This window comes from Lygodium microphyllum, chromosome 16 (assembly GCF_053477565.2).
Source record: "Lygodium microphyllum isolate KBCC chromosome 16, Lygodium_microphyllum_v1.1.10, whole genome shotgun sequence".
Taxonomy (NCBI): domain Eukaryota; kingdom Viridiplantae; phylum Streptophyta; class Polypodiopsida; order Schizaeales; family Lygodiaceae; genus Lygodium; species Lygodium microphyllum.
In genome coordinates this window covers 104,769,604-104,797,417 of record NC_141150.1, presented here as the reverse complement: position 1 = coordinate 104,797,417, position 27,814 = coordinate 104,769,604, and the positions used below count along the sequence as shown (strand labels likewise).

The 27,814-nt window shown below is 41.1% G+C and overlaps 1 protein-coding gene across 2 annotated transcripts in view; it reads right to left on the bottom strand.

The window, feature by feature from the left end:
• LOC148023188 (cysteine-tryptophan domain-containing zinc finger protein 7) overlaps positions 1 to 20,832 on the bottom strand; it is a 71,470-nt gene extending 50,638 nt beyond the window's left edge. Inside the window, exons 1-6 of one of the 2 annotated variants that reach the window (XM_087696166.1) lie at positions 20,396 to 20,832; positions 20,099 to 20,171; positions 6,603 to 6,742; positions 5,839 to 6,207; positions 4,245 to 5,743; positions 3,628 to 4,121 (exon numbers count right to left, since the gene is read on the bottom strand). In XM_087696166.1, the coding sequence (XP_087552292.1) occupies positions 3,628 to 4,121; positions 4,245 to 5,743; positions 5,839 to 6,207; positions 6,603 to 6,742; positions 20,099 to 20,171; positions 20,396 to 20,479 (2,659 nt within the window). In that variant the 5' untranslated portion in view covers positions 20,480 to 20,832. The remainder of the gene's footprint in view (positions 1 to 3,627; positions 4,122 to 4,244; positions 5,744 to 5,838; positions 6,208 to 6,602; positions 6,743 to 20,098; positions 20,172 to 20,395) is intronic. The other variant, XM_087696167.1, reaches the window with a different exon arrangement.
• Between the last annotated feature and the right edge of the window lie 6,982 nt (positions 20,833 to 27,814).

The following is a 27,814-nucleotide window of genomic DNA, read 5'->3' as shown; positions in this document are numbered from 1 at the left end:
GACGTTTCAAGGATGAAACGTTTCACAAATGAAATACAACATTTCAGGGTTACCTTGAACTTAAATAATTGTACTTCACTTGCATCACCTACAAATGAACATTGCATACCATCTATGTATCTCATACATGCCTTGTAAATGTATGCCACATCTAAATGTACATTCCATGTATTCCATGTATGCAAGCAACCTTGCAAATGTATAGTCTCAAAGCCTAGGTGCAAACCATCCTCAGTTGCATTCCAAACCACAGTGACTGGTACATTGAAGGGCACCATCTAGCTAGACTTTGTGCTATCATCAAAAAAATTTGCAAATTTATTGACCAAGCTGGTCCATTACTTGATTCTACAATACTAGCTATCTTTGATCGGCATGGGTGCTCCTCCTTGTCCTTCTACTTCAACCCGCTTGGAAGAGAGAGCTCCCTCTAGCTGTCCCCTCTACTTTGAGAGAGAGTGGCTCTATTCCCTTAATGGTAGAAAGACTTTGTTTCCATTTTCTTCAAACACATTTATTATTTTATATTGTATCATCATCCACATCATCAAGATGACTATGATTGTAAAAGAGCAATTGGACAAGTGAACAATTCCACTACCAAGGCATTGTCCAAGTGGTATTGTTACATAGCATTTTGTATGAGCATGACCTCTTACACTACCTTTTTTGCATTACTCCGTGCATTGATATTATGTTATTGTAAACATGCATAATTATCCCTTTTCCATCACTCTAGATCCACCATATTCACACCAGCTCTTGAGATTGAGCAGTGAAGTGAGGTGTTTCACTGATCTGTGAGCTCCAGGATAGCACCCAAAACTTGTGACACAAATTTTGTTGCTTGCCTTGCTCACTTTCTGCTTCATACTTGCTCATTTCTGCCTCCAAGCTCTCTTCCTCAAGTTTTGGCACCATTTGGGTCAGCATTAAAGCCCTTCTTTCCCCTTCTTGGCATCTCTTTCTCCCGAGAAGAAACCCTACCGTAGATAACAAAGGGCAGCCATAGCTACTCAGCCCAAGCTTACAAATCCTTCAAGAACCCTCTAATTCTCAGCCTCAAGACACATCTACAGCAAGTATTGGTCAAGTTTACTCAAGAATTGGAATAATTGCAGCCTCTTAATCATCACAAGGCATTATGGGTTTGAATCTTGGAGACCTTCTATCATGGCAATCTCCTTACTTGCTTACCCCTCACACCTTGCTTGCATTCTCCACATACTTCCCATACCCTTTTCTTCATCATTGACACCCATGGGTGGTCAAGATAGCTTGTTTGTTTTGTGTTGTGTTGGACCTGACTATCCCTTTTCACTTTTCTCTAGGGCATAGTTACTTAATGGGACGCAAACCATTTCTCACTAAACCCAAAAAGAAAAAAGTAAAAGTTCAAAGAGGTTCCAGCCATCTTTACAACTCTTGGTAGGCCACTAGGCAACTAATAAAGTACCCTTTGTCCGATGCTTTGGCCTCTCTAGGGTGAACCTTTGGTCTCCCTTGATAAGATAACCATTCTCTCTATAGTCTTGGAAGATCGCTAAGAAGCCAACAAGCATCCTTTACCCGATGCCCTTGCTACATTATGTGGGACGCCTTGGAGTACAAATGGGCTTGAGCTAACTTGATAGCATAGTTTCCTAGAGTTCCAAAAACGGACAAACATAAACATGTTTTCAAGTTACAAGATGGAGTTTTTGCCCAAGGCTCAAACAATGAAACGGAGAAACAAATTTTATAACAATTCCTAGGAATATTTTAGCATTAGTCTTTAGACATATATGAAGGGACAATATCATTTGTAACTTGAACCTCTACACCAAAACACTTAAATTCCTCGACAATATAGAGTATACATGTTACATTAAAATAAATTTGATGACCATACATGATATTACCAAACACTATGACTCACAATGGATGGTTTCAAAAACTTTCGAGGTCAAGATTCAAAACTCAATATAAAAGACTGCAATAGGCCAATAATGATAATGTCAACACTCATAAACTCGTACTATGTCATACAAACTCAAAAAAAGTGTCCTTTCACCATGGCTGTAGCTTCCTGCAAATAAAGAGAACTACCAGCAAAAGGGGGGAAAACCAGCCCTAATGAGTGTGAACAGTGGAGTACAGAAGAGAAGAGAGGGATAGCTTGCTGGAAACAATGAAAAACAGCGTCAAATCTGAGGAAAAACAGTTACAAATAGTGTTGACATGCACGAAAAAAGATTAGGGAGCTGAAGGATAAGGAATTTAGGGTTTAGGGACTATAGACAGCAATGATCTGCAATAGGAGAAGCGAATGGCAGCTAAAGAGAGTGAGCAGCAGGTAAAAGAGGGCAAAGAGCTGAGGAGAACAAGTGAAAACTCCACATGCAGCTTGCAAAGTGAGAAAGAGGCCCAAACCTGGGGTATACCTTGCATGTCCCTAAATGGCTGTCCCCAAACATGTTTCGGTCTATTTCACATTTCCATTTCATATCCCCAAAATGGTATTTCAGCCAACTATGCTTGAGAGTCCCTTCTTGGTCCCAATTTTGGGGCTAAGAGGGAGTATTGAGCTTTAAAAATGCATTAAAAGCTGATTTGATCTTTATTACAGCCCCAAAACTCAATTATTACCAAAGTTTCATTCAAAGAAATGTGTTCCTAGAGAGTATCTTGCGTTCCATAAGCCAAACCCTAATCTAGGAGGATCCACATTTCTATGAATAGACAAGTTGCACACCAATCAGCTCTAATCCTGCTTTGCAAATTGTTCGCATCTATCTCTGGTGTCCAGATTTTAATGGTCCCCGATACATGGCAGGAAAAACCAGAGTCGCCAAAAGCAACCCGTTAGTCTTCTTTCAAGATCAAGACTCCTAGATTATGCGACCTTGGCCTTCCTCCATCAAACCCCATATGCATAGCATATCTTAGTTCAAGCTGCTGTCTACCATTGTCCATCATCTAGCACCTACTACCTACCCTTCTCCATCAGATAGCAACCTGTTTCAGCTTGTGTTTACAGCCAAATCAGTTGTTGCTGCCTACCTTTGGACCTGATGAGTTGTTGCCAGCCTACCACATCATGAGCCAGGACCTGTGTTTGCTTCTTTCTATTGTTGCCTACACTGCCAGATCAGCAAACTGCCTGTGTTTTGCAGATTTCTATTGTTGTCTGACTGCCACATCAGCATCTCCGGCTGCATTTTGCTGATTCTGCATCTATTTGCCCTATACCAGCCTTTGTGGATTGCATTTGCTGCTGCCAGACTTCTCTAGAGGCTGACTGCTGCAATTCGGGATCCATCAAAGTAGAACACACTCTCCAGCTCATACTCTCTACCATGTTCCTAGAGACATGGAAGTTAGGGGTTCAATATTCACTTTGCACAATGTGTTTGCTACATTGAGCATCATATGTATTCATCCATTCATTAGTCATCTTCAGTATTTATTATCTCTGAGTTACCCTAACCCTAACTATGTTGTTTATCAATTTGTACTTTGTCATACAATTGTATTCCTTATCTATAGAGTTGTATTTCTTTGCATCCTCGTGGTTAATTCAATTCAAGAAATAAAGGAAACAAAGTCAAGTTCACAACAGTAATGTCATAAGGTCAAATAACACACCGTCACTTGTACGGAGCCGCTTTGTTTTCTCCTTCTCCTTAACCTTGCGTTTTACTTCTCCCACCTGACCATGACCTGAATCTCCATGCTCCAATCTTCCCTTGCTTCCCTCCTGGACCATTTGTAAAGTATCCATTGAACTCTTACTCTTTATTGAAGAGTTTTCGTTTGCAACAGTTGCAGAACCCTTCCTCTTCTTACTAGCTGAAACTTTGTTCTTCTCAGGAAACCCCAATTCTGGAGTAGCACCCAGATTCGAGCCATTGGATACAGCAGAAACCAAAGATGGAGGGGGTGGAGGATGAGTAGGAGGAGGAGGAGGAAGAGGAGGAGGTGGGGGAGGTGGTAGTGGTGGTGGTGGTAATGGAGGAGGAGCTTGAACCGGTTCTGCTAGAAGGTTTGGCTGAATAGGTTGTTGAGCTGCTGCAGTATAGAGAGCTTGAGTGGACTTAGTTGTCTCCTCCTCATCAACACTACACTGGTTCATATTCGGCCTGATGAAAAAGCATGAGAAAAGAAATCAGCCAATCCAGCAAGATCAATTTTGCAATATCTAAGGGTATCAGAATTGAGGTTCAAGCAAAAAGCATGCTTTAAAACTCAGCTGGTCAACTTACAACCAATAAAGCATTTTGCACCGCCACTTTTTGGGCAGTTCTGCAGTCCCAACTCCAGGAGGCAGAAGACGCCATTTTTCACACTTGTCACAAGCCACCCAATTCTCAATATAATAGTGATATTGTTGAATGGGAGCACCTGAAACAGGTAAATCAGTCCCTGTTGAAGATGGCACGGCACCTCCCAGCTCTAGAGCCCTGTCAGAACTAGTTGCTTCACTGTGCTGAGAGTGGTGGACACCTGAATTTGCTGTCTTCAAAGCCACATCCCGTGTCACAGACAGATCCTTGAATCTTTCCTTCTCAACCATTTTTGATGCATCTTTGCCAAAATCAGGTTTACTCCGTTCCTTTAACTTCTCCTTTTTCCGATGCTCAGAACTCTCTTTCTTGCTTCCTTTCACAAGGTCTTTCAGGGAATCCTTCATGCTTGGTTTCAGAAATTCCTTAGCATCTTCTTTGAGCACATCATTCTGTAATTCCCCAGTGAAAGTTTCCTTAGCATGCAAATCTTTCCCTGAGCCCTTTCGAGACTCTTTAGAAGTTTCCTTTGCCTTCTCCCTGGATGAGCTCTTAGATGTATGAAATTCTTTGCTTGTCTCCTTGGATTTCCTTTTAACTTCTAGTGCCTCCTTTACAACCTCTCCATCAGCACTGGAGATGTCAGGCAAGACCAAACGACCTAATCCAGTAGTCTTTGATCCTGACTTCAAAGTATCTCTATTGACACTTGTTTTCCCATCACTTGCAGAAGTACCTTTTACCCCACTGCGCTTTTTGCTCTCTGAGACATCCCAGTTTACATCTTGTTGCTTCTTTCCATTCACCCCCAACTCCAATGAGGATGTGTCTTTGCCCGAATCCTTCATTTGAGAGGGTATATTTACTTGTTCTCTGTCGGTATCATGAAATGAGTGGACTAATTTGTCAGCTTTAGTAGCCTTGTACACGGGTTCTCTAGTGCAGTCACTCTCCTTCACGGCTTCAAAAGGAGATTCATTTTCTCTCACAGCATTTTCTCCTGCTGATGGAACTTCAAATGAGGCTCTTTCCATAAAAGAATTCTTCTGTTCCTTGCTTACTTCAACCGGCTTAGTTCCTCCCCTGGACTCACAAACTGCATCTAGTTGAAGCCTTTCTACTGAACCTTCAATTAGTTTTGATGTGTCTTTGCCCGATTTGGAGAGAGATTTCGAGCTGTTTTTACTCTTGTGAGTTCTTTCTTCCTTCTTTAACTTCCATCCGTGATCCAGACTGGAGTTGCTCTCACCCTTCCGTTCACTAAAATTTTCTCTAAAACTTTCTTTCAAAATCTCATTATCTTCCAGCGTTGCCTGTAAAGTATCACGGCTTGAATCTGTCTTGCCAGAAACTAAAGACCTTCTCTGACCTTCTTTCAATAATGACTTTGCCTTTTCCTTATGTGGAATAGGCTCAGAAATAAGGTCCGATAGAGGTGACAGTAAGAATCCATCAGGAATCTGATGTGATGTCATTATCTGGCTCAAGAATTAGATCAACCAGACCTTCAGTGTTAGATATTCATAATTTCAATACTCAGCATCATAAGACCAATGCCTCTACACTTCCTTACCCGTATCATTGTTAAGGGAGTCTTGTCAGGGCTAGAACAAAGGTCTGAAACAGATCTTTTATCTTCGTCGTCGTCGTCGTCCTCATCATCATCATCCATTGAAGCAGAGGATGATTGACATAGCCCAAAGTCACTATAAATGGAAGTATTTTTCTTCCTTGAATTTTCTGGCCCCATTTTGAACTTCAGAGTGACTTTCTTTTGGAGACCAAGATTATCTTCCACTTTTGACATTGGAAGTGCGCTATCCGCTGTACTCTTCCTGTTGACAAGTCCAGAACTCCTACCACCATCCTCACTCGATGCAGGTCGAGGACCAGATGATGCTCTATTATTGCTCACTCCACCAGAGACACCCCACTTTATTCTCTGCAGAATGAAGTCAGAATCAGTAAAATCAAACCCTCCCTCTGTCCAGTTCTCGGTTACTCTTGTGCAGTGATCTATCCTCAGAGACATTTTCAATCCTTTTCATCACATCTTTTTTAACACAAGCCTTAGAGTCCCATGAAGATGCAAAATTTTTGAATCATACACTCACAAACCTTACAGTCTCTTGAAGACGTCTAATACATTGCTTCCTTCATCTTCTAATTTCTTCTCAAGGGGCAAGCTACTAATCCACAATCTCTAAGCTCCATACCAATTATCTTAAGGTCCTACTAGAAATGGCATTTAGATCCTTTTTAAAACCCAGGACATGATTATGAAATCAAAATATTGGACTTACAACTTCCAAGTCCTTAAGATAAGAAAAGAATCACCTCGCCAGCTCCATCACTCGGAGATGTCCTGGGTCGAAGTGGATCATTTATGAGCACACCTGCTGGCTTATCTTGAAAGAAATTAGAAGGTGTGCGCTCATATGCTGGTAAAAAAGATCCATAACCTCCATACTTTGAGCCTGCATTGAAATGGCAAAAGACCATCTGAAATCATGCAACAAGCAAGTTCATGTGTAGCCTAAGCCACAGGTTGCCTCTTCAATACACAGCTAGATTGCTCAACACAAAAATAAGATTGTGACGAACATGATAGCACCGCATAGAGGCTAATTTCAAAAAAAATATAATATATGTACATTTTTACCACACTCAGCAAATGTTTCTATCATACAGGCCCTATTCATAAAAAAGCTATTTTTATCCTTTGATTTTTATATTTATAAACTTTCAAGATCATGGTTTGCAAGATGAAGAGATCCTTTACTAAGAGCTATGACTGAATTTGTCCAATAAGGCCTTGATTGTAGCAGCAACATGTGTTTTCTACCTATTTGTTTAAAGACTGAGCAAGAAAAATGTCCCTAAGATGCATGTGAACCTAATTTGCAGACTTTTACAGATCACAGAATGTGCTGAGCTTGCAGGAGCATTCGATAAGGATTAGATAGCAATCTCCACATTGTATGTCTTTGTTGTCAAAACAAAGTTCATAGTCATGATCAGCATCACAGCTTAAGAGGCAGACATTGTTGGCATAGCATGATTATTCATTCTGATGTGGCACTGCTGTGTGGCTGCATGGGAAGAACTGATGAGCTTGACTTTATCATTCAATTTCTTTTTACAAGATGATCATGATTGTCTTCTGTGTCACTAGGAGAGGTGGCAGCCATGCAAGAGAGTTTCTTGTCTGACTTGTGATTCATACTCACTTATTTGATTTTTCTACATGACTGCACAAAGTGTAGGGGTTCAACTCCAACCCTTTTGGTCAACATTCTCACAAAAAAGGGTAAGGAGTGGATTTTTCACAAGAAATTTTGAACCTCAAACTTGAGATGGTCAAGCTTTAGGGAGCTTTGAGGAGACCCACTAGATCTAATGTTCTGTGTGAGTGATAACCAATTGCTAGTACAATGCCCTAAATGTAGGTCTAGATCTTGCAAGAATTGTGGGAGGTAATGGGTGGTAGAAAGGAAGCTAGGAAGATAGGAGAACAATGGGAAAAAGGGCCTAGGCATGGCCGGCCATGTAAAAAAGGGGGATAAAGGGATGATCGCCCAAAAGGGATTTAGAGTTTTGTATATAAAGTTGAAAAGTGAATGAGAAGCTCATTCTTGTGTGTGGCCAAAAGTAGCTCTCCTCTTCTTCTTCTTCTTCTTCTTCTTCTTGCTTGCTTGCTAAAGAGCTCAAGTTTCATACACAACCTTGTTCGTATCAGCATTGTAAGAAGCTCATAAGAGTGTGTCAGCATGGAGTGTGTCAGCACTGTAAGAAGCTCATTGAAAAAGCTTCCTCTTCATCTTTTGTACTAAAGTGATCCAAAATTTTGAATACGAGGACAATCAGTACAAAGCAGTTCCATATCTGCGTCCCCAAGACAATGAATCATGGATAGCAGAGATACAGGCCCTAAATTGGACTCATCTCGCCCTCACTGGCTTGATTGAGAAAATGGAGTCACTCCAACAGTTATCAAATCAACTTCTCATCTTATGCCAACAGACCCAAAAGTCTATAGTGACAAGAACAGCTCCTATACTGTCTACAAGCACTTCACTAGTACCTCCAGCAAGCACTGTCACAGACTAGTCTACTTTCTCAAACAAAAGACTTCAAAAAGGTTGGAATTCACATTTTGCCTCTCCCTCTTCAGGAACACTGAATGTACACCATATGGTTTACTCTAAGGTCTCTTCTAAGGGTAAAGGAAAAGAGATCATACCTATCGGAGAAGGAACTTCCAAGTCCAAATCTACAGAAGAGCTACACCAATTTTCCCTGACAAGGACTTATACTGTTATGAAGACATGGAAGACTCAGATTACCCAGAAGATCTACTTCAAGAAATCCAGAATATCTATTGCCCTATGGTAGAAGATATACAGGACAAAGCCACTGGTTCCTGGCTACATCAGTCCACATGGCACAGCCCCAAGTCTTTTCCAGAAATCACTTCAACCAGGTTCTACAGCTATTAAGTTAGCTGAGTATTTAGAACTTATGTTCCCTGAGACTGGTCAGAAAAGGACTATCAGACCGCCTTTAATCAAATTGATGATGAAGATCTTGCCAGCATTCACAGACAAAGAAAAGAAAACAAAATGCTAGATGAAATGCCTCTCAGGATTAATCCAAAAGAAAAAGATAATGATGAACTGACTAGGCATGTTCACAAGAGACTGGATTCTAGAATCATGGGTGAAAGCATAGAACAAAATCCACCTCACCATCCTTCCACAGAATTACCTGCATGGTATTACCATGACCAGGCCTATTTTGAGCAAAATCGAGCATATGCTATCACTTCATTAGATGAGGACAGAGAAAGTGTGATAGAAGAAGAATTTGTTCCCATCAATCCTCATAGATCTCACAAATCACCGACTTCTGTACTACGAGAACAGATGAATGCTCATCACCAACATCGTCATCATTCAAGTAAGAAGTCATCCCAAAAATCTTTTAAAATATCTCTTGTAAATATGGCCATGCCAATAAATGCTACATCCAGTGTCTCTACCTCTAAACCCTCCTACAATAGCTTTTACAAGAAAATAGGAGTCCCAGAGAAGGTCGGCTCTTTCCCAGTATGGTCTATTGATGGAAAAACCATAGACAAACAGGATTGACATCCTCAATGCCATGACTCATGGTTTTGTAGGTGGTTTAAAACAGTGTTGGGTTTCCATACACCCACAAGTCAAACTGGCCATAGCTCAGCATACAGACTCGTTTCAAATCTTCTTTGAGTTACTACTACGTGAGTTAGTATGAAATAAACTAGATGATATTCTAGAAGCTAGAGAAGCTTTTTTTAAAGCCAAACTGTGTGATCTAAGATTGTACAAAGAATATTTAATATATATGAGAGATTTACTGTATGAAGGATTGGGACCTCATGATAACTCCATAAAAGAACATTTAGTATGTTCTTTCCCAGGACCTATCCCATTTTATTGCAAGCAAAAGATAAAAAGTGAAAACAGAGATTTCACAAATAGCGTTGGTCAAATCATCCAAACCATCAAGCAAACAATCAAAGAAGTATGTCACCACGAAAAGATGACACAGTTGAACCAAAAATTCCCACAATCTATCTATAAACGTGCTTCAAAGTTTGATGCAGATTTTGGATGTGAGAAATGCAATTGTGAGCCTTCTTACTATAGAATAAGTCACAATAACCATCGACACCAACATCTCCCAAAGCATTACTTCAACAGGCAAAGCCACGGACAAAGACATTCAAATTCAAGACACATAAGCAAAAAAGGAAAATCTCATTATAGGTTTGACAAAAACAGAGAATATGACAAGACCTCCAAAAAGGACTTGAAATGTTTCATATGTGGAAGTCCCTCACACTTAGCAAACAAATGTCCAAAAAAAGGCAAAGAGCAAGCTAACTCTGCAAAAGTGAATATGCATCACTATGACTATGACACTTGCTATTCATATGACAGCTACTCAAATGATTGTTACTCTTATGATAGTGATTATGACACTGATGATGCAGAAGAAGGATACACAGAGAATGCAAAAGAAGATCAGACAAAATTCACTGAAGAATCTAAAGAATCATCAGAAGACACAACTTCATGGTATACTGCAGAATCAACTCCCAGTGAATACTCTACTGATGAAACTAATGAAGCTACACCATTAGACATCACTGAAGACTCGAATGATGATACCATCCATCCGACCAAATTCAACCCAGTCAATGCCCATGAAATACATACCCCAGGAAGAAGAGATAAGTTTATGAATTCTACTTCAACTTCTTTCTTCAGCTCTAGAAATGATTTTTCAAGAAAATCTAAAGGTAAACAGGTCAAAGATAGCTCATCAGAATCCTCTGATTCTGATTCATCAACAACTTCTTCATCAAAACAAAAAAAACAAAAGAACAAAGTTAGACAAGATTTTTTCTCAAATCCTCATGACTTGCCGAAACCGAGACCACTTGCGCCAGAGACTAAAGGACAAGCTAATATGTTTGTACCTCACAAACTTGAAAGTCTTCATCAACCAAGAACAGCATCTCAGCTACTGCAATCATTTTCTCCTATCATTGCAAGAACTCAACAAGTTGGGAATGACATGGTATCTACCTTCTTACAAATGTAGCAAGAACTCCACTCCTTATGTAAAGTACATAGAAGGATATTAATGAGTCAGAAAGAAATCGCCCAAGGTACAATGGCTATTCTTCGAGAACTTAATGCCTCCTCTACAAATGCTTCAGTGACACCTGTAAATCAAGTAAGGCTTGCACAATCAACAAGAGTCCACAGAGTCAATGAACTTGACACTGGCGGTCCCATTCCAATGGTTTGTGTGCAACTTAAAAACTTGCCTCGATTTTCTCTTTTTGTTGATGCTCTCCTAGATACAAGATCTAGTTTGACTATAGCCCCGTATGAGCTCTTTCCAAAGAACTATATCAAAGCCACAACTCCAATCATTGTGGAGCTCTCCAACAACAAAAAGATTACACTAATCCATGTGACTCAAGTATACCTCCAGTTCGGTAAGGTCAAGGTGCCTATAGAAGTTCAGCTAATGAAACAGATGAGGTATGACCTACTCATTGGTACAGATATCGTCCAACATCTGGTATCCTATACATTCTAGTCAGATCGCTTTTCTATTTCCTACAAAGGCAAAAAGGGGGACCTTTCCCTCCTTCCTAAGATTTGTCGAACAATTTATTCGATCAATGAAGCAGCCGCTTCATCAAAAACCACTGCTAGAGCCCATTGGCTAAAAGAAGAAATGCAAAAACATGACAAGGAGATCAAGAAGATCCAACAACATGATGATCCTCTGATGTATAAAGAGAAAAGAGAAAAATATGCCATCTCTCTTCCAATCAAAGACACTGCTACTCCAACAAAAGCGGTCCACTCAGGTATGAAAGATGAGGACCTAATCCTTTGCCGAGAAGAGATCCAGACTCTTCTAGAGAAAGGATTAATAGAATCCATAAATTCGCCGTAGGCATGCCAGGCATTTTATGTTAACAAACACTTGGAGCAAAAGCAGGGAAAAAAGAGATTGGTGATTAACTACAAACCCTTAAACAAGTTTCTAATTGGGCATGGTCGCCCAATCCCTCTTAAAGATTTGCTTCTAAAGAGATTGAAAAAAGCAAATGTCTTCAGTAAATTTGATCTGAAATCAGGATTTTAGCAATTACCTGTATCAAGGCAGAAGATCGTTATAAAACAGCTTTTTGTGTCCCACAAGGACACTATCAGTGGACAGTCTTGTCCTTCGGAATCAAAATTGCTACGACTAAATTTCAGGAATGGACAAATTCAGTATTTGGAAAATTTCCCTTATGCCTAACCTACATTGATGACATCCTGGTGTTCTCTGAGACAATTCAAGAAAATTTGGAACACCTATCTCAGTTTGCAAAGGCAGTGGAAGATGCAAGAATGGTTTTGTCACCGCAAAATCCATAATGTTTCAAACAACAATAGAATTTTTGGGAATAGAGATTCATCAAGGTCAAATTAAGTTATAAGATCATGTACTCAAAAAGATCCTTGATATGCCAGAAGTCTTGACTAGTGTGAAGCAACTTCAACAACTACTAGGTTGCTTAAATTGGATAAATTCTTCAACGCCTAATCTTGCCCATTATTCAAAGGAACTATATCCTCTTCTCCAAAAGGATAATTTTCATTGGCAATCCATCCATACTCTGGCGGTTCAAAATATTAAAAATATTATTAAACATCTTCCTCCCTTACAACTACCTTCCGTCTTTCCATTAATTCTGGTTCCTCCGCTTGGCATCTCTTGCAAGTTTTCATAGCTAAATTTTCAGGCTTGCGCTGGTGTTCTATATGCAGCTTTGTAAGTTGCCCGTTGAATTTTATTAGCTTGGCTATCAGCTAATTGTTCTACCACTGAGATAGCATCTGACACATCTAGACTTTCTATTAGTGTCTGAATACTAGCTTGTGGAGCTGTTGGTCTTGGTCTTGATGGACCTGGTTCATTCATATGTATATAGAATTCTTCTATATCTGAATTTAATGACATCTCCCCCAAATGAGAAGATAATTCATCAATTTCATCAGATGAGTAAGAATCCATTTAGCCAAATAGGTTACTGAATGAAGGCATTATTCTATGTTTATGGTTTTCATACCATATACGATAATAAGCATCGCTCGTTACCGTATTTCTTATTCTCCTTAGAGTAGTCAGATCTATAAAATCCTTTACTGATTTATGCAAATATGACGATTGGACACCAATGTGACCCAAATGTATCATAATCTGCTGTATTATAGGATCTGGTGGATCCCAAATGGTTATTACATCATCATTGTGTTGAAAGGAAGTCCAACACATGGATACATCTCTCGCAATGAGAGTCTGATAATGTGTAATTCTATCAAGCACCAAACAAGACATTGTCTAGTTGCTCTGTATGAAGCCTACGGGCTCTATTGATCTGATGGATCTCCCATGGTTGGAACCACCATCGGAGGTCTGGATCAGTTCCATGTTTACGCATCCAGCGTTCTTCTAGCCATAAGCTAAGGACATATCTCCCTGAGCTGTCTATCTGTGAACTCACAGATTTGCTCAAAGGATGATCCTCGTCGCCTTATGGTCATTGCTTCATTTATATCTATTTTGATGGTGTATACCATCTCTGCAAGCTCCATGCACCAAGAGGTTGGCATGTTCCTGCAATTAATATAAACTTTTTCCAATTTCAGAAACAGTTTTACTGTCGTCTGCAGTTGGAGTTATGAATGTTGAATTTATTTTATTTTCCAAGTAGGAAAGTTTTTGTTTTATTGTGTCAAGCTTAGTTGTTATATTACTATTATCTTTCGATAACAGCCTATCCAATTCTTCTTGACTATTTATGTTTTTTATCTTGTTTATTTGTTATTTATCTCATCAATTTGCTTTTGCAAATTGGCGATCATTTGTTCTTTATTTTCCTCTGTTAAAGGAATTCTTTGGTTTATACCAAAGGTTTTTATCAAATATAGATTAGTCCAATTCAATTGATTATTCCCCCATGCATCTGATTCATTGATCAGATCGAATGGTTGGAATCTTCCGAATTGTGTTTCTTTATATCTATAACTTCTAGATGGTAATCTGGTTGTTTTTATATTTTGTGTTTGAAGTGTTACATCTGGTAAGTCCATTTAGGTACTTCCAGTAGTTCCAAAACTACTGCTTTGTCTACGATGGTTAGACTCTATTTTTATTCTTTTGTTATTGTTATCTAAGAATTTTATCTTAGTTTTCTTTTTAAAGATTATTTGAGCTATCCTCGTATGAGGTTTTGTTATTACATCTTTTAGTAAAGAATGCATAATTATTTTTATTTCTCCAGTATAATCGGTATCGATTATTCCGGGACTGTTAGCTATTATTAGTCCTTCATTTAGGCTAATACTTAACCTATTATGGATTTCTCCTTATATATTTTTTGGGAATTTTATCTTTATTCCAGTTGAAATTATTTCTGTAGTATTCTTACAGATTATTATATCTTCAAGATTATTACTTGAGATATAATATCCTATTCTTAGTTGAGTTCCTAAGCTAAGCTTATTATGTCCAAATAAGATTTTTATCTTAGACATTAGTTATAATCATGCTCTGATACCAAATAGGGGACCGTGTCGGGACATAACTTATTAGAATCAATTCTTTATTGTTCTTATTAACACTATTCCTTGTTTGGATTGTATGCGGAATTAATATGGATCGTTTCCTATGATCAATAGAGATATTACTACCGTCACCAATCTTATCTATCCTTCCCTTACACATTACTCTATTACTACCATCACTACACCCATAGAGATGGATAGCGCGTCGGCTATGTGAGAGGTATATGCTCGGCTTCGAACGCTTGAAGCAATAAGCGGTCCGTGGGTCTTGGTGGTTGATCGCCTCTACATTTTGGTTCCGTTGCCAAGACCAACGGATTCAAGCCTTGAGCGCTCGCGCACTTCAAATTGAGCATTGAAGTAGGATTTTCCCCAAACCGGTGCTTGAGGTAGATAGGTAGGAAGCAAGGGAGTTTGAAGAGGTATTCGATCTCCTTAACAAGTAGGTTTTTGGTTTTTTGGTTTTGGAAAAGCACGTTGGAGTAGTGTAGGTATTTGCTTTGTGATTTGGATGCATTAGGGTAGGAAAAAACAAAGAAAAAGAAGAAAAACAAGCATCAAGGTTTTTGCTGTCATAACAGGGCAAGAGGGTTTGATTTGTTTGCCAATTTGCATTTTGGAGTTTATTTGCTATTCCAGGTATATACAACTCTTCCCCCCTACCCATAGTTTTGATATGGAGGTGCGTGTGATAGGTCATGACCTAAATCTTATAATTCGAGCAATTCATTGTTGTGTCAGCCAAAATCGCGCAGTGTTCACCCTGTCCGAGTGACAGTGATTCTAGGCCGAGTCCCAAAATTGGCCCTTGGCCCTCGGCCACGTCCACTCGGCCCGTCTGAACATTCCATTCAGCCTTGTTTGGATTCGGCCCGTCCAAACGGTCCACTCGGCCCACTTGACTCAGGCACTCATTGCTCGGTCGGTCCGAGTCAACCATTTGGACCAACCCAATATTTGGCCCTCACGTCTCGGCCCATCTAAACGTTCCATTCGGCCATTCCAACTCAGCCCTCAGCCCACCTGACTCGGCCCTCGACCCATTCGACTTGGCCCTCGGCCATTCGGACGAGCTGAATCAAACATTCGGCCCTTGCAATTCGGACCTACTGAGCCAAAGTTGAATTTTTTCAAATTTTTAACCTGTAGACTCTCAAACCGACCCTGAGACCATATAGAGCCGAAGGCACATCATAGATCTATCAGCGAGTTGAAATCTAGAGCAAGTAGTTCAAAACTTGGCTATGAACAGTCCTTCAAATCGCACATGGTGTTTAGCGTAACAGCCCTACGCCTCTGCACCTCCCCCAAGTAGACTGGAGAGAGAACATGCACCGCAACAGGTCCTCCGAATTAGACAAGCATGAACTCTCACTTGTGAAACAGCAACCGAAAGCCCATACCCGAACAAGGACAAACAGAGACCCTAGAATCTCAATGGGCTAATCTAGCCAACAGGGCAAAAAGGCCACACCACAAAAACATATAGAGGTTGCATGCGGATTGCAACTAGTCAAAGCGAAATGCAACAACATCAAGCTACAACTGGGAGAATGACTAGATATGACAATCCTAACAATAGATACACCTTTAATGGCACTGGGTATCAATGGCTACTATCTCTTCTTCTACATGAGCACATCAGCAGTCATCAAGTGCACCTGCTCAATCCCAATCTCTATCACCATCTAAGCTTCCCCATATCCAAAAGACGGGACATAACACCACCCTTAGCTCTCAGCCTAAGGATATGCATGTGCAATCCATTGTGACTAGCTCAAGTGATGCTTGATCTGCACAAGTAAATGCGCAAAGGGCAACAAAGGACACGGCCACTTTTGATCTGCTTAAGGACATGATACCGTAGTCTACCAATAGTGGCCAGTCCACTGAACTAGCCGCTACTACTTCCAATCAGGAATCACAGCAGTCACAGCCTTTGGCCGTAACGATGCCTCTTGCAGAACGTGTCCTTAGCAATTCACCCGTGGAAGAGGTGTCGCAATCAACATCCTTGACACCACTAGCACTGTCAAAGCATCTAAAGCCTAGGCTTGAGGAGAAACCTCTCGAAGATGTGGCCAAGGAGGTAGCGCATCTGACCAATCAACCTAGCAAGGCTGTCCAGCAGGTCGCAACTACGTCCCATGAGGACACACTAGAGAAAGAGAAAGCTAAGACCCGACCAAGCACATCAACGGCTGACCTAGTTCAGGGTCCCAAGTCTTCAAGGGATACACATCAATTGCCTAAGAAAAAGAGGAAGAAACAACGAAAACAATGGCAGTTGCAAGTGGCGGCAAACGCTAAGAAGATCGAGACCAAGAGCACTGAAGAGCCAAGGAATAAAACATCAAGTCCATCCACCAATGAACCCATCGCCATCTCTCCTAGCAGCGGTGAAACCTCAAATGCATCCATGTGTTCTGAGAAGTCAAAGCAACCATTACCATCAACGGTTACTTGCAACACTCAATCCACCGACAACAGAACTTGCATTGACCAATCAAGAGTGGATACAACACTGTCACAACAAGGTGACAAAACTATACCAGTCACATCCGAGGAAAACCATGACACAATAATAGTAAAGCCTCAGGAAAAACACGAAAACCCCAAGAATATAAGCAATCCTAGCATTGACCAATCTTGCTCATCTAGGCCCAAGCCCCCAACTATACTAAAGTCTAGGGAAACTCTCAGAACCTTGCATGAGATAGCAACCGAGCAAGCCTTCGTAGAACATAGAAGTGTCACAGAGTGCTTGACTGAGTGGGATGCTAAACTCAAACTATTCGCACGTGTCTACATCCTTGTAGACATAGGCACACTCCCTAGGAAGCAGCTTGAGAAATACTTGCCATACCCGCTAACCTGGAAAGAGCAAGAATATCTTAATGAGCACTATGATAAGCTCCTCTATGAACGCATGCAGCTCATCTCTGATGAGGAAGCCGACGAACTACGCTTAACTGCGACATTCAACGAAGTGCTTTGCCAACCAAATCTCTTAGAGATAGAGCAGCTAAAGCGACCATCAGAGGGTCGAACTCAATTTGAAAAATGTTGGTTTGAAAACCGTGCTACAATGGCCAAACTTCGAGACCAGATTATGACAATCTTAGAGAAGCAATTGCCCAAATGGCGGTCTCAAAGAGACCCGACCTGCCTAACTTCCTTTCGAGTACCAACTGCCATTCGAGGTATAGACTTAGCTAGAACTAGCCAAGAGAACTCTCTGGTTAATAAAATTCTTACCGAGAAGGAGCTATATGTTACCAGTAGACTCGAACAAGGTACCGTGCTACTCGATATTGCAAAACATCTGTTGTTATTGAGTAGGTTACCACGAGTACTAGATGCGTACACCACACTCCAGTACAATCTTGATTCTACAATTGGTTTTTATCCTCACAAAGTGACTTGGATTCATAAACGTGTACATAAATAAACAATGAGTTTTGTGACTGTGTATAGATAATACCAACAAAAACAAAGCCAACACACACAAGCAATGATAATCAAGCGCAGGTGATATGCATCGAAGTCAATGCTATGGAATTCAGATAAGTGATGTCTTTTTGAGCTGCACTTGTTCATTATGATTGAAGCATAGAACTTGCATATACTCTCACGAGTTGCCAAGTGAATGCAGGATGGCACACGTCTCGGTACGAAAGCATTCAAAGCCCAAGTCACCACAAAACCACAAACCCCACAAAGAACTATTATGAAGAAAGCGACAGAAATACCAAGAGCAAAGAGCCATGACAAAAGCCTCGCTAGAAGAGAAAATCAACCATGCAGAAAGCACAGTGCATTTGAGCATGGCCCAAAGCATAGTCATTGGCTACTCTTTCTTTCTTACCCAAACTCAACATCCGAGTAGGAGCCACGCTCTCAACAATGACAAACATTTCTTCGACAGACATTTCTTCATCTACCAGGATGCCATTTGCCACCAGATGCTCTATCCCTTGTCCATGCATAGCTCACTGCAGTTGCTACCTCAATTACATCCATGTCTCACATGTTACAAAGAGGTTTGCAAAATCTCAAGTATATCTCTTCATCTCAACAACTGTTACTCTAGCATCGAGGCTAGTAACACAATCATCTTTGTAATATCCATTTTTCAGAGCCTTTGAATCTCGACATTTCTCAATCCAAATGCAAGGTTGATAGCCTCAATGTATCGTATTGATTATCCAAAAAAAATGAGAAAAAAAAATTAAAAAAAGAAAAAAGAAAACCAAAAAAAAAAAAAACACTCACGATCACAGCACAGCACCTAGGGATCCTCAAATTAAATACGTCCAGTGACCTTGGTCGGCTCGCTCCGTCCCTAGTCCCCTAGCCTTTTACACATCTCCCACAATTGTTCAAGGCACATCAAGGGCAGGACATACCTAGGAAGCTTGTCTTGCGCCTATGGTTAGACCTGTCACCCTAAACCATTTACACATTTCTTTTTCGCACTTCATCTCAACACCATCACAATCAATAGTGGTATGCAAGGCACGAAAGACCATGGAACGTACACCATGCTCTTCAAACACTAAGTAGCCACCATCTACTACCAAAGCTAAGGCATCAATGAGCTCAATTATACTACATCGTGTTGTTAAAATCACAAATGAGGTCTCAAGAAGCCTTCAAGTGTACTTCTCCTCAACTTCGATAAATTTTTCCACCCCATTGAACCCTTGCTTCATCCACACATTGCTACGAGGAACCAGACCAACAGTCTTCTAATTATGTAATATCTAAGTATACACATGCACTCACATAATATCTGCACCACAATCTATACACAGTTTGGGTCCTCAAGTGCAAGACAATACTCTCAGCTTGCTTAGAGTTCGACCTGTCTCCCAAACTAATCAAACTATGTCTTGTGCACGATAAGAAGACTAGTACTACCCCCAGGGAGAAACCACATATGAGAGGTTTTCAATTATGCATGTATTGAAGACTCCAACAAAAGTACCGTCAGCTCGTCATCAACACTCGGCTCTACATTCTTATCCTTTATCATCCTACAAGCCCACCAAAGAATTCTTTGCGCAATCATAAGAAGGGACCACACCCCTAAATGCACGCCTCAAGAGAAAGTAAGGTAAAAATGTCAATTACTCGTATGTCACGATATGGTTGTCTTCTTATTCCCCTATTTGCATTGTTTAAAAACCTGAGTTTTAGACTATCACCTGCCCCATCGGAACCAGCCACTTGGGATATCCCACCCAGCCCTCACAAGACCTTCCAACATCCTGATGGGTGAGGAAACCTGTCCTTGAAGAGCAGAAACCTCTATCAACTCTTATGGAACAAAGACTTTCAGTCCCTTTCTATATTCATTGCAAAGCCCTATTGGTCCTGACATAGAGGTTGCTCTAGAACCCTTGACCAACCAAATACACAAGTATTCTTCTGCAGAATTCGAAACCTGCCCACACGACTTCCAATTGACAGCATCCATGACCACTACTCTTACTTGCATATGTATTGAGCAATGTCCATAATGCCTATATCTTACAAAGCTACCTAGAGTTCTAGAGTTAAAAACAAACAGATGTCCTTCCAAATCACAGCATCCAAAAGTACAAGAAACAGAAGTGTTTTGGAAGGGGGAACAGAACATACCCAGTTTCTCAGCAGAAACTCCACCTTCAAAGTCCTTTCGAACATCACCCAACACCAGAAACAGCTTCTCGTCCTTGAAATAGAAGGGTGTGTCCAATAATTTAGAACATGGATGACAGTGCTACCGTGCAACAGAATTAAGGCTTGAAACAGATACCATAGAGTAAAGACTTGATTCACTCAAATGGTCGAAGAAAATCAGAAACTGACCGATGAGAAAATCAGAAACTGACAATGATAAAATTATCGCAATTTGTTGTTTTGGGCGTGGGGGGGCGGGGAAGGATTTGTGCGTACGATGTAAGAGAACGCGGTGTCGGGATCACAGGCAGAATCAGGATCGTCGCAGGCCTCTCCTTCTTCGAGCTCGTTGTCCCCCATTATTGCAGGCCCCCAAAAACGAGACCTTTGCGTTGTCACCTCCTGCTGAAGTGGATGTTTAATGGAGGCTTCCAATTGCCGCTGCTGCTCTGTTCAGAGAAAACGAGGGCCATGGGGACGGCCCATGGAGCAGAACCGGCAGGCAGGGAGGGTGGGGGAGGAGGCACACGTGCAGAGTGAGTGTGTGTATGTGCGCGTGTGCGTGAGAAAGAGAGAGAGAGAGAGAGAGAGATCGATCAGACGACAAAAGGGAATAGTTTCAAATACGAAGAAGAAGAAGAGAGATCGATCACTTCAGAAAGCTCAGAGGATGCTCTCTCTCTCTCTCTCTCTCTCTGTGTGTGTCTGTCGGCCTCTCTCTATACCATCAAAACGCTGCCATCGACTGGGCCCGGAAAAAGGAGCCCGATCTTTTTCGCTCTTTTTTCCTTTTTGGGTAGTATGCTTTGCGTGCGTCCTCGAGTGCAAGGCCAGGCAATGCTGTTACGAACGCAAATATTAGGCAACATGTCCCTGGACGAGTCATTAGCTAGTCATTCCACAACAAGTATAATCCCAATTGCGTTTGGCGATACCTTTCTCTTTAGAACACTCAAGCAACTTGCTAGAGAACACTCATCAAGCATTGTCTACCAAGATGCTTTTGGCCATATCTCTCATCATGATGCAATATTAGACACATGCTATCTTGATAAGTCATCAACTTGTCATTCCACATCAAGTATATTGCTTCCAACTTCTAGCAATTCCAATTTTCTTTTTTGCTGATGTGGTTATAATTAAGTCTTGGGGGTTTGCCTATGCCTAAGATCGAGCATCCTATCTAAGGATCAATCTTGCATGTTGGCAAAGAGTTTCCCTGTGCCACTCCACCAAGACTGGAACTTGAGACCTCATGCAACACACACAAGCATCATAACCAACTAAGCTACCACCTAGGGGTTAACTCAGATTGTTTTTGCCAATACCTATTTCTTTAGGGCACTCCAAAGTATGTAAAGCATTTGCCTAGGCAAGCTACTACTTCTAGCAATCCCCATGGCCGCTACCAATATCTATTGCTAAAAGAGCATGCAAGAGTGTGTTCAAGCATTGCCCAAAAGGAACACCCTCAGATGGGAGAAAGAGAGAGGATTTTCAAAAAGATAACGAATAGACAATAGCAATTTGAAAAAATAACCAATAAAGAAATGCACTAATTTTTCCAAAGAGAGAGATTTTAACAAATTTGTTATATTTCCCCCAAGAGTTTTATCTTTTTCTCTTTCAATCTCTACTTGACCTCTTGTGTACACTGCAAGCCTACAAGTCTGGTGAAGGATGTCATGGCATTTTAAGCATCATAAGCAAGAAATCATGGGAAAACTATGGAGTACTCTCTCTCTCTCTCTCTCTCTCTCTCTCTCTCTCTCTCTCTCTCTCTCTCTCTCTCTCTCTCTCTCTCTCTCTCTCTCTCTGTGTACATACATATAGGATCTCTCCTTCCATGGACATACATATAGCCTTTTGATCTCTCTCTTCGGCTATGCCACCTCTTGATTCTATTTTGTGTATTGTCTTTTTATACAAGCTTTTGATTTTGACTATGTTGTATGCCATAGACGTTGGGATTGTTGTCTCAATTCTAGTGTTGGGTAGATTATTGTTATGTCATCAATTAGCCCATTCGTCCAACAAGACAACCATCCATCAATCAACTCATCTGTCCAAGCTTGTGGGGGGGCCTTTGGAGGGTGATGGGGACCTTCACAAATAAATGAGTCATTTTGCATCTCTCTCTCTCTCTCTCTCTCTCTCTCTCTCTTCTAGGAGGGGGTGCAATTATTTTGTGCATATTATGTATTTCCTTATATTCACCTTGAAGTCCTACAACTTTTTGAGCACTTATTTCTCCTAGTTAAGTCCACAAGAAGTAACTAGATGGAAACTAGGATATTAAAATATTGCATGATTCACAACATATTGTGCAACATATGCCTAGAGTAGAGCATGATCAATTTATCTTTAGGAAGCAATTTTTGTTCTCTCTAGGTTTTTGAATAAGAATAAAAAATAGCTGCTAGAATAAAATCAAAAGAGTAGCATGTGTCCATGGAAAAGTCAAAATTATAACCAACAGACAGTGGTTGACAACTTAAATACCTTGAATACTACACCTACTTGGTGTGATTGATTGCATTTATTTTTCTTGCAAGGTGCACATATTTCCAATTTTAATACATTGGCACAATTTCCACCAAGAAGTAAGGGCTTCATCCACACAAGGTTGTTGGTGGATTAGAGGGAGCAATTTATCTCCGGAGTTTTGAATTATGGGCTCACAAATAATATGGTATGCTCTAATAAATGTATTAATGGGTGTGCTCAAGAGCAAGTGTGTATTATGTGCCCTAGCTTATATACTACAGTGTGTGCTTATGTTCATACTAGTGTATGGTATGTGCATATGCTAGTATTATGACTCAAGTATTGTCATGTACATTGCCTTATATTTACTACACACACTATGACCACATACCTGTACATTACAGGTGGCGAGGACCCATCACTATCACTTTATCCTTTATTCTTTTACTCACTATTGAATAAGGAAGGTCGATCACACATTGTGACTGTTGGAGTTCCCACATCTCGTGTCTCTTTCTTAATCTTTCTCCATCTACTGTAGCTCACATGTCTCTTGCTTCCACATGTTTGTACTTCCACTAGGGCTTCATCGTTCAACTCGTATATCAGAGCCAACCATTTGAGGAGCTTCTTCATCATTTTTCTTCTAGCTTGGATTCAAAGCTTCAACTTCAAGCTTTCATGATAGCCACACCCCAAGGTATACATTAGTCCTATTGATCTTCAGCTCATTGAAGCTTGTTTTGACATTGTTCCACCAGGCCTTCCCTCTGATCATTTGAGCTCCCTAAAATAAGCCTTATGCTCAATTGAAGTGATCAGAGCCCCATGATAGCCCCCCACAATTTTCAACACATTTTTAGGGGGCTACCCTACTACTCCCACTCCTACCCTCTTGCCTGGTGCTTTGCCTACTATTTCGGGATTGTTACATGTCCAACTAATGTGTTAGATAATTACCTAACTAAAACAAATCGAGGAAAGTGCGGAGGATGGGCCATGGGTCCGTCCTACGGTTGGGTGGTCTTGGTTGGCTAGGAACTTTTCTCAAATCTCGAAGAACAGCGGGATGATCGTCAAAAGACACGAACAACGAAAGCGTTGACCTAGAGTTATGTCTTACTCGATTTATGCTGTTTTAGGGGAATGGAATGGGACTATGCCTTATGGCAGAGAGGTTGAGCTTTGCATCCCTCTCGTTTCCCATTCTCCTTGAACCAAGTGCAGCGTGAATCCGCTTCGTACCTAGCGTTTCTGCATAAAGTAGTTCGCTTGGGTCCGACGCTAGTTGCTGTTAGGAAATGACCAATCAGGAAAACCCTAATTCCGATCGATCCTAGGTGGGAACGGCCAGAATACTTCCGCTATGTGGCAGATGCGGAAAGCCCTAGATCGCAAATCCCGTAACATTCCATGGGAGTGCCGAGCGGAGCTTTCTAGATATCCTTTCCGATGGACTGCTAAGACGTGTCCTGGATGATACTAGTGGACACGTTACAGTTGGTATCAGAGCCGACCAACAACGAAATTGTTTTTATGAAATCTCAATGAAATGAAGTAAAGAAATTGTTGCTGTCCAAACATTTCCTTACCTTCGATGCTGTCTTGCAGAATTACGAAGCGTGGAACAAGTTTTTGGTATTTCAAGTCATGTTTATGACTGCAATGCATTCTCCACTTTATAGACAAAGAATTGGGATGATGAACATCTTGGAGTATATTTATAATCCATCACCTTTGTACATGGAACGAGGATGGACGGGTGCTTCAGGAATCTACTATATAGCCGCCCACCGGTTTGCTTATCTACAGACCAACCTAAAAAGGATCAAGTGGTTGGAAGACCTGAAAGTCGTGAAGCTATTCGTTTTTGTGGAAGCTCACGTAAATTCAACTTTACATATTCTAGGTCGGAGGGTTGAGATGAACTCATATGTATATGAGGAAGGAACTCGTGTAATCCCCGCCGACAGGATTAAAGTGTTGGTCCGCCATGAGAAGTATGGATTCCAAGGGAAAGGATATCCTAAACTTCCAATGACTTATCGATTCCTGAAGATCCATGACCCAAAACCCTACTATTACACAGTTCCTGTAGATAAATGCAATACAATGTTGTTCTCCCCAAACTAAATGTAAAAATAGGCTTATCATCGCATGAAACGTTGTACTTCTTTTATCAATGTCTGGTTGTGCATAAGAGGATAAAAAGTTAAGTAGCTACATTGTTTACGAGATAGTTGAATTAAAGATGTAATATAAGCTAACATCGAATATCATATAATAACGTTAAGAAAACCTTTATTCAGGCACAACCCCAAGTACAGGTTCCTAATTCGCCTCCTACATCAAGTACTGCTGTGATCCAGGAGAAGAAGTTCCTTCTCAAGCAGATTAAGCCACCCGAGTTTGACGGGAGAGGCAGATTCGTTCAGGCTGATGCTGAAATTTGGATTGAATCCATGGAGGATTACTTCGAAGCAGCCGGTACTGCAGCCGCCAATCAGGCTATGCTCGCCAAGTTAAAACTCACCAATGAAGCCAGACTTTGGTGGAAGCAATGGTGCAGGGATCAAGGGATTGCAGAGGGATCCGTTACCTGGGAGAAGTTGAAGAAAGCCGTGCAGGGAAGATACTTACAACCTGCATATCGCACGCAGAAAATGAACGAGTTCTACGAGCTAAAACAGCTAGGAGTCACTCTTGACGCATACTACTCTAAATTCGTCTCACTTTTAAAGTATGCGCCACAGATGGACATGACACAGCAGGTGTCCAAATTTTGTGTGGGCTTAAATCCACCAGTAAATACCTGTCTCGAATCTATGCGTCCATCAGATCTTCAGGATGCACTCATTCGAGCGGCACCTATAATTCAGGAGGTGCAAGCTAGACCAAGGGGTAACAAAACTTGGTCTTATAATGACCCGAACAGAGGAGCATTCAGACCTCAAATGAAGACAGTTCAAGGTCATAATCAGGGACAAAGAAAGAAAGCAAGGACGAATAACATCAACAACTTTGTTCCTACTCAAAGTAATGGCCGAAACCTCCGTTGTTTCCACTGCAACGAACTGGTCACTTCAAGAGGCAATGTGCCAAGCTTGGTGGAGGACATCGCCAAGCGCCTTTCCAAGGAAAAGGCCGTGGTCAAGGGGCCGCTACCCGAGGAAGAGGAAGAACTGCCTACATTGCCAATAGGCAAAGATGCGAAGAAGAAGAAGAGGAAGATCCGACCATGGAAGCAGAATTCGAAAGAGCGACAGTCCATGCCGCTTTACACAAGAAAGGGCCGAATCGCCAGTTCTCGGTAATTCAGACACCGTCGGACTATCAAGGTAAAGGTTTCAAAACCTTGATTGATTGTGGCAGTACACATTCCTTCATCTCACCAGCATGTGCAAAAAGATTAGGAATAGCCACAGTAGAAGCACCTACCCTGCTTGTGGAATTGGCAAATGGTCGTGAGGTTACTTGTACCAGGCAAACTGCTAAGATGGAATTCTTTTTGGGAGGAAAGAAGACTTTGGTTAAATTCAGAGTTATGAATTTAGGTATCCATGAGTGTTTACTCGGAATGGATTGGCTTAAGCCTAACGATGCCCACATTCACTGTGGAAAGGGTCAAGTTTCCTTTCGAAACTCTGAAGGGGAATTAGTCACAACTCAAGGTGAGGCAGGAGTGCCAAGAATCCAATTGGCCAAAGTATCTCGGACCATAAAAGGAGTCAGAAAAGGATTACCTATTTACTTGATCAAACTCAACAAATTAGATCAAAAGCAAGAGTCTCATGAAGGACCTTCTTGGCTAAAGGAATACGCGGACGTATTCCCTGAAGAGTTGATTGAACTTCCGCCTCAAAGAGAAGTGGATCATGAGATTAGGTTAGTACCTGGAGCTGCGCCAATTGCAAAGAGACCTTATAGAATGTCCATACTAGAAGCAATTGAGCTGAAGGAACAACTCAAGCAACTGTTAGATCAGGGCTACATCCGGCCTAGCAATTCACCATGGGGAGCTCCAGTACTATTCCAGAAAAAGAAGGATGGGACACTTTGACTATGTATTGATTACCGAGGGCTGAAGCAATCAACAGTCAAGAACAAGTATCCTATTCCTAGAATAGATGAGCTTCTTGATCGTCTTCAGGGTGCGAAGATCTTCTCCAAGATTGATCTCAGGTCAGGTTACTATCAGATAAGGATCAAGGAAGAAGATATCCCAAAGACGGCCTTCAATACAAGATATGGGCACTTTGAGTTCCTGGTTATGTCATTCGGGCTTACGAATGCACCTGCCACCTTCAATAGGTTAATGCAGGACATCTTTAGGCCATATCTTGATGATTTCGTGCTTGTCTTCTTCGATGACACTTTAGTCTATTCTAAACGTGAAGAAGATCATGAACCTCAACTTCGGATTGTCCTTGAGACAATGAGGTCATATAAGCTGTATGCTAAAATGAAGAAGTGTGCATTCTTCAAGCGTCAGATTGAATATCTGGGATTCATAGTATCATCAGAAGGAATATCAGTAGACCCAGCCAAGGTTAGAGATGTGCTTGAGTGGCCAACACCAGTATCCGTCAAAGAGATACGTAGCTTTCTTGGATTGACAGGATGGTATAGGGTCTTCATCAAGAACTATGCTTTGATTACAGCATCTCTGACGGACTTACTGAAGAAGCAAACTTCCATTGCATGGTCAACTCCCGAACAAAATAGCTTCGACAGATTGAAGCAAAGTTTGATATCAACACCTATTCTAAAACTTCCAGACCTCAATAAGGAGTTCGAGGTAGTAACTGATGCTAGCATTCTTGCCTTGGGGTGTGTACTTATGTAGGAAGGTCATCCAGTAGCGTACTCTTCAAGGAAATTGAAGAGTCATGAAAGGAATTATGCTATGCATGATTTGGAATTACTAGCTGTCATCCATGCTCTAAAGCTTTGGAGACACTACCTGTTGGGTAACAAGTTTACTCTAGTAACCGACCATAAGAGTCTCAAATGGATCTTTACCCAGAACGAGCTCAACATGAGGCAATGTCGGTGGATGCACTTAGTCGCAAGGCATTCCTAAATTCCCTAATCCTGTAGAATCCATCAACGGCCAGATCTCTAGCTATAAAAGTATCTATGCCAAACAACCCTATACTTGAATTAGCTAGAGAGGAAGCATGCCATGATTTGGCCTACCAATCAATG